This window comes from Phalaenopsis equestris, unplaced genomic scaffold (assembly GCF_001263595.1).
Source record: "Phalaenopsis equestris unplaced genomic scaffold, ASM126359v1 Scaffold000123, whole genome shotgun sequence".
NCBI classification, from domain to species: domain Eukaryota; kingdom Viridiplantae; phylum Streptophyta; class Magnoliopsida; order Asparagales; family Orchidaceae; genus Phalaenopsis; species Phalaenopsis equestris.
In genome coordinates, this window is record NW_018164565.1 from 1876158 (window position 1) to 1884274 (window position 8117).

The following is an 8117-nucleotide window of genomic DNA, read 5'->3' on the forward strand; positions in this document are numbered from 1 at the left end:
TAATAATTTCACATATTTTTGGGATTAATTTGTTTTGACCGTAATCAGTTAATGTTTTATTAAATAATATTTAAAAGAAATACATGAAGAATCTAAAATAAAAAAATGATTTTATAATTGGATTCAAAGGACTATAGTGATAGAATTTCAATATAATTCTAAGGACTCCTAAACTCTTAGTAAAATTTTTGCTTAAAATTTATGAATGTGAATGTCTCAAATTTTGACCAAATGTTCAAATATTATGATTATTTTAGGTTATTAGTTGCAATTTTAGACTTTCAACTAAGAGGTCTTGAGTTCAAGGTTCGGCATTTACAATACATGTAAATTTGCAATTAAATTTGTTCAAAAGTTCAAAAATTGTAATATTTAAATCTATGACATGATGCCTGATAGAAATGAAAAATATCAGTTAGGAGTTGTATTGTGAAATTTGATATTTGTGTGGGAATTTGAAAAAAAAATGATGCAAGGGGGTTGGCTGTTTTGTAAATAGTAATATTTTGTGTGCCGTGTCTGTAAATGCCCCCAACAAAATCTGAATACCAGCCCAAGAAAATAATGATGACTTTTGATCTAAGTTCAATTGAAGCCATCAATAAAGAAAGCCTAAGACCATGGTCATGACAAGTACTAGCTACCTAATGATGAAAAAGTACTTGACCAGCTGCCAGATTATTAAAGCTCACCCGGCTCTCCTTTCTGGAAAGATGCAATTACATGACTAGCGAGAAAGAATAGGGTCCTCTTATGTTTGATTCTGAAGCTTGAACAACGCTCCATTTCCATCAAATACGGAGTTGTAGAGAAATTGCTAAGCCCAACTATTTGAAATTTCTTATATATATATATATATATATAAAGTAGATCCTACTGAACGAAGGAAAAAATAGTGATAAAACTAAGGGTTACATGATAATTCATAATCCCCGTAAAGCTAATCTTTTTAAACTAATGTTGTTAACGGTTAAATCCTTAAAGAGTACAGGAATAGGCCTAGTCTTTAGGCAGAATAAGAGAATAAAGCTAAAAGATTTGGTTTTTGTTCGATCAAATTCAAATATAATTAGCTTATATTCACTATACTTTCGAAGTTTATCTATTCTAAGAGCATAATACTAACATGATCAGACAAAAAAATATCATGTATATCCATATTGATACAAGTAGATTTATATGGATAAATAGAAGCATATATTTTACATGACTGTATTTATAACTTATAAAACGACTTTCAAATGGATTTCATATTTATGAATAGCTCATGTTAGTCATTTTTTATCAACCATTTTCATAAATTGGACAGCATTTAGCTAAGAAGACACTGACACTCATGTAGTAGAAATGTAATATGTTCAAGTTTTCTATTACTCATAACTTAACCATGAGCGCAAAATATTTCAAAACATCCCCTGCTTGATATATAATATCGTAAAAGAAAAAGATGAAATATAACACTTAAAAGCCTTAAAAATGGCTTGAGAAAAAACAGCCAGCCAGGGCTTCCTACTTAAAAAATAATTTAATACATTTGACTTACAAAGCTCATGGATCACATTCAAAGATTGCACAGCGTAATCCTTCAACGAAAATTGGTGCTTAATGTGCCGGCGGAAATTAACACTTCAGGCGGTACATCATACTTTTAAATAACTGGAAGAGATGCCGCCAACTCTCGCGCATACTATAATCCAATCTTCACAGGAAGCTTGTACTAACACAGTAATCGTTCAAGTTGGTGAGTATTTGAGCTCGCGTGGTTCCAATTTGATTAGCAACCTCCAACTGTTCCTCCAACGGTAACATTTCGTACCTTCATATACATCACAAAACAAGTTAGAAGATTTACGAACATAACTCTTAATTCTTATCTACTTAAGTAAACATTGCTTTTTACATACATACCACCGTCCCTATCCAAAAGAGGTATTTTTTGTTTTAGTTAAAATGGTGATATTTTTGATGTGATATGAAAGATTTGGATGGTATAAATAAAAAAAAAAAAAAAAATAAAGTTTGAATTCTTTTCAGCATTATAATTCATGATTTCTAAGAATGGAAATCGTGCCATACTAAAAGAAGACAATCCAACCTTTCCGAAAAAAAGGGTAATTAAGCTTGAATGCAATTACTGAGATCTTAGATAAATGAATATCAAATAACTAGAGAGAATAAAAAAATTCACAACAGTGTCAAACTATCGAAATTCAACATATAAATCATTAAGATTGACAGAGTTGTGAACTTGCACAAGAAAGCTGAAGATTACTACAGATATTTCCACATGCATAAAAAAATGGAAAGAAGACTTACTGGGAAAGCAGCTCAAAATCCACTATATTATCAGGACCTGGGTGATGTGCCTTCCCATTTGATCGGAACTGTCTAAATGATCTAGGGTTCAAGCCACATACATGAGGAACAGAATCTACCAATTTCCTCTGAAGGGTTTGAAGTCTGCGGAAGGTAAGCTCATCCAGCGGGGCAACACAACCAATACTCCCATCAAGTGTGCTAAACAGTAGAGCAAATCTGTTGGTTTTATCAGATCCAAGTGTTGCACTTGTGCGATCAGACGTAGGCAACATCTGCAATCTCAAGAACTTTGTCACGTGGGCTCCGGCATGAAATTCTGCTCTTGATAGAAGTTTCAGCCCTTTCCAACTCTCCACCATTTTTGGCGCATAATAGAAAATCTGCACGAGCAGACAATAAAAGCACAAGTAATAAGTACAAGAACAATGAAATTTAAATTTTGCTAGAGAAAAGCTATCTTATTAACTTGCATGACCCTTCAATTTATAAAGAGGAATGAATACGAATGATCAAATAATTGCATACCACTCACTGAACACGAAACTCTTTCCTAACATTTAATATATTTTCCAACGTTAATACTCTCCTTCAATCAAACTGAAGCATATATATCAAATTGATAAAATTTATTGTTGACAACATGAACCCAAATAACTGATAAATTCAAATTTAATTCTAAGAAACATATATTGAAAATGTCTAATAATTTATTTAAGCTTAATGCAGGTTTTTAGACATCTACTATTGAATGTAAAACCTTCAAACTGATGCACTCTGTTTCTTACATTCTCCATTCGTATGGCACATTGATCGTGTTTAAGACTATTCAAAGCTCAAAGGTTCAAAACAATACTTGCACTTTAAAAAAAAATCCCCCCAAAAAATTATTACAATATTTTGTATATTTTTTTAATATACATGTTTCTTAAAAAAATTTTTTCCATGATAATTACTCTTAGCATGTCTTTTTTGAAAAATGGTCCACCAAAAAAATTTTCAAATCATCAAAACCACCTTTGGCTTTTCAGATAACTCAATTAATTTAAAAACCAGAGAGAGCATTGGAGATATTGGAGACAGTAAAAGATGCCATCAATTTAGTTTAAATAGATTGCAGGGATGAATGAAGCTTGGGGAGGAACTTGGCAACGAGAACTCCTAATTATGTTTGCAAAAAGAAGAAGTTGAATCATTGATAAAAGGGCAATACTGAAAAAGTTCACCATATTATCCTTTCAAGATGCTATAGTAATTATAATAAATTTGATATCTTGATCAAAGAGAATAAGCTAAGAAAATATAGCGTATATCTAATAAATGTTGTCCTGAAAATAGGAGAAATATATAAAAGTTTACATCCTTTTAGCAGTCTCATGAAATGTGATAATCGAAGCAATAGTGGGCTCAAGACTATCGAGCATCCACTTGAGAATAGTATAGTCAAAAGCCATTTATTTTAGGTAATAAAATACCATTGTCCCTAAGGGAGATGGAGAGTCGAGATTGATCATCTCATGAGGTTCCATGAGAAAATGAAAACCCCGAGAACATAGAGGATGATTGGTACCACTAGCTTGATAAATATGTCAATAAATGATGAAGACTACATTAAAATAAAATAAAAAAAACTCTCCCAGCATGTTGAAGGCGAAAGCTTTTTTTCTTTTACAATCATATTCGCTAAAGAACTCTGCTATTATAAATGAAGGAATGTGTACGAAATCAAGAGGAACAATCAAATAATTGTAAACCACTTCAATGGTCATCATCCCTATATTAATATCTTCCTATACTGGCAAATATAATTTACTATTTCATTCCATCTATCTGCATAATTGTGAAAAGCTTACATTCAATTATAATCTTAATTATGTCAGCAAAATTGTATATATATAAACCAAATGCATTCAAACTTGACTTAATATAAGATAGGTAAATTTGTAAAACCGCTTTCACAAAAAATCGTAGAAACCTTTTTTTTTTCTTACAAAATTAGAAAATATTATGCAACATAACCGAAAAAAAAAAGGAAAAAAAAGCTGAAAAACATCCTGAGCTAACTTACGGCAGTAGTATATGACACTATGGAACCCAAAGCAGTAAAAACTAAACAGAACCTACAAATTTTTTTAAAAATGAAGATATCAAATCATTGTCAAGCATAACTACAATGGAAGTTGCTCTCTCTCTCTTATATAGTGGGGGCCCATTCACTCTCCAATCCTAGCAAAGAATTTAAGGCAGGCTGTTGTTCCATCACATCAATTTCTCTATGGCCTTCACATAGTAATCCATGTTTTCTTTATAAGATCACCTGCCTCATTATATTCCCCTGCCCCCCTTTTTTAGATTTATTCCTTACTTTGTAATGCCTCTAAACATGTATATAAACTTCACATCTTGTGCAATAAAATAAAATAAATAAATAAATAAAATTGAGTTTCTCTATTGTTTTATTATATGATATCATACCAAGGTCAATGTTTGCTTTTCAACATTTCTTTTTCTCTATGACTAGGATTTCCACTTTTAACCTCATTTTTTTTGGTCATATTCTCTTTCTAATTGTCTGATTTTCTATCTTTTTCCCTCCAAAGGAGTTGATCATGATTAATGGTGCAAATCGGACCAAGAAAGAACCCAAATAATTTCAAGCATCATACACTTGAACGAAAAAAAATAACTTAATTGGACCCAAATCATGAAGAACTTTTTTGAAAGAAAAGAAAAAGATCCAACACCTAGTGAATATACTTCAAGAACCTAAAAACAAAAAATTTATACTTCCGAAAGAAACTGAATTCATTATAACAACACACCATGCAATCGAAGATGGAGATCAGTGAGCCTTTTATGTCCCTCTCCAATGTCAAAGAAAGTTGGGATGTAGTAAACAAACCTAATAAAAAAATTAAAAATTTTCACTCATCTACAAAATAAAACATATCTCATTACTACTAAATAAGATATTTTCTGTCATTGAATGCTTTAATTTCATGAAAATTTACTAGTTGAAATTATACTACTGCTAAGATTTCAATATGTTATGTCAAGATAACGCGGTGATCCTTAAATAATTTGTCGAGCAAAAGAAAATCATTGAGTTTTTAGCAGGACTCAATGATGAATTTGACTAAAAAATCTCCCTTTTGTAAAAGAAGTACTCTTACTCGTATGAGCTAGAAAAAAAAAAGGATTACGATGATCAAAGGACTCTCAAAATATCTACTATGACAACTTCTAAATCCTAAAATAAGAAACTTTCTAACATAGAATCTTCTAAGAGCCAAATTTTTTTCCCAGCGAAAATTTCTAGTCACCTACTACATAAAGAAAATGCACACCAAAAATAAATGCTGAAAATTTCATGAATCTTCAAGGCTATAGAGGAAATAAAGATAGATTAAAAAAAAGGTTGGACTTGCCTAATAATCAAAAGAGCTCAATTCAAAAGAAATTAAGAAATTAAAATAACTGTCATAGTTCCTCAGAAAAGCCATAAATGTCTTGCTTTATTGCTCCGAATGATCAAATTTTTAATTCTAATACTATTAGTGTCTCTAATAATTAATCTAATCCGCTTTCTAGATTCTAGCTTCAAAGGCCACAAACACATGATTAATCTAGCCTACATTTTCAAATTTATAAACTCTAATCCATTAGTAATAAAAAAAAATGCAAATGAATCTTTAGCAACTATTATATGACTGAAAGTCATCTCAAGTTCTCCAGCTTAACTCTCAATAATGCATTACATGCCAAATTATAGTTAAAATTTTATCTGTCATAAATTTATCAAAGATCATATAAAAAAAGTCAAATTCTTTATTGATCATTGTGTTTTTTTGGATTACCGCGGGGAAGACAATTGAGTAAGCTAAAAAAAAAGGATATGCTCTTATTTACTGAGATCAATTGTCACGCTCAACTTCTCACACCATCTACATTTGGACACCTTTATAGATTAGGGCACCACACTAAAAATATTCAATATTCCCCTCTTATCTTAAATTAAAATATCAAAGATTTTCGTTGTGAAACCTATAAAATTATTAAACATCATCATAACACTTCTTGAAAGTAACTCTAGATCCTCAAATCTTTTTGTATTGATTCATTTTAATATTTTTGGAATCCTCTAAAATCCTTAATATCTCTAGAACTACTGATTGAAATGATATTGATATATTTAGTTAAACAAAAATGCAATGTTAGCAATACTCTCTCTATATTCATTATGCTGATAAAGAATAAATTCAATTCTAACAGTAAATTGTTTCGAATTATGACGCCTATGATTATTTTAATTACATATTATCATCATTCTTCCAGAAAGAGACTATTATCCAAATGAACTATCCATAAATTTTCATAAAGAAGTCTAGATCTCATTCACAAAGATTGAAACACGGACGCAGTAAAACAAAGATATGAAATAAAACGACTTAACTAAACTACCTCCATCAACTAAAACAAGATAACATAACAAAGATAACATCACATCTCCAGTAAAAATTAAAAATACACAACAAAAATACATAATTAGAGAAATATTTGACAAATGATAACTAAAATGACACATATAAGAAAAAAAAAAAAAACACAAATCATTCCATATAAGAATCAAAATCATCAAAATCAACGACAGTAGATTTTGCTTAGGGCATGACTTCAAGATCAAACTAGTTGTCTTGGTTGAAATTGAGTAGAAGAGGAAGTTGTAGGCTATATCCTGCTTTACCTACATGCAATCTTCTGTAAAGAAGACCGACTTGGTTTACGTTCTTCAAATGTCATATGGCCAAATGTAGGGAAGTATCTAGCTATGTGACCAGGTTAACGACACCGGTAGCATGTGTTGGAGCCCATCAAACTTTACTCTTATGATGTCTTCCACATTAGCATAGGTGACTATAGTACTCCGAGTTGTGCCACAATAAAATCCACCTGAATTGGACTTGGGACTCTTCTCATTGGATCCCTCTGGTTAAACTACATGCTCTCCTTCGACCATGCTCTTCTTGTGTATCTTCTTATGCTTTTGAGTAAGCTGATACTCAATCTTTACTCGTCTAAACCGCTCCATTAACACTGAGTAATCATTAATTCCCAAAGACACCAACAGATGCCTGATCGAATCCTTCAAATAAAAAAAGAAACATGTAACTCTTCTCTTATGCAGTAGCTATTAGCCGTGGAGCATATATCGACAATTTAGTGAGTTTAACTTCATATTGCATTATTGTCTTCTCTCCTTGCATCAACTTAATGATTTGTCCTGCATCTATTATTGAGTAGATATAGAGACAAACTACTTTCTAAGAAGCCCAATAAAATCCTCCTAATTTACCATCATGTTAGCCATATCCCCTAGTTTATTCTAAAGCTGCTCACACCAACAACTTCCAACTTATCCATCTAGCACCAAAGTAGCTATAGGAACTCTTCTTTCACCTAGACATGCTATGTTGTCTAACATCTCTATTCACATCAATTAGTTTTCTGCCTCAATTTGGCTTTATGTTCCATTGAACGAAGGTGGTCACAGATCATGAAACATCTCCAAGTACTTAACCACAACGATGGTATCGGTTCCATTAGACTGCGATCTAGACTACTGAATTAGTTACATCATAACAGTCATTATCAGGGAAAGTTCATATTTGTAGTCGGCGATAATCCCTCATTTCCTATTGGATTTACCTCTTCTACAATCTTGGGAACATTCATTTTTGTGAAATGAAATAATTTCAATTCATAATTTGAGTTAATCTAAACTTTTAAATATTTTATATATA

At 31.3% G+C, this 8117-nt stretch overlaps 1 protein-coding gene across 1 annotated transcript in view; it reads right to left on the minus strand.

Moving 5' to 3' along the window:
- Positions 1 to 1375: 1375 nt before the first annotated feature.
- The window catches only part of LOC110021221 (cleavage and polyadenylation specificity factor subunit 1), a gene marked incomplete at its 5' end in the record, with an annotated part of 57252 nt that continues 50510 nt past the window's right edge, over positions 1376 to 8117 (minus strand). Inside the window, 2 exons of the mRNA XM_020719631.1 lie at positions 1376 to 1816; positions 2317 to 2699. Coding sequence (XP_020575290.1) covers positions 1702 to 1816; positions 2317 to 2699 — 498 coding nt within the window. The remainder of the gene's footprint in view (positions 1817 to 2316; positions 2700 to 8117) is intronic.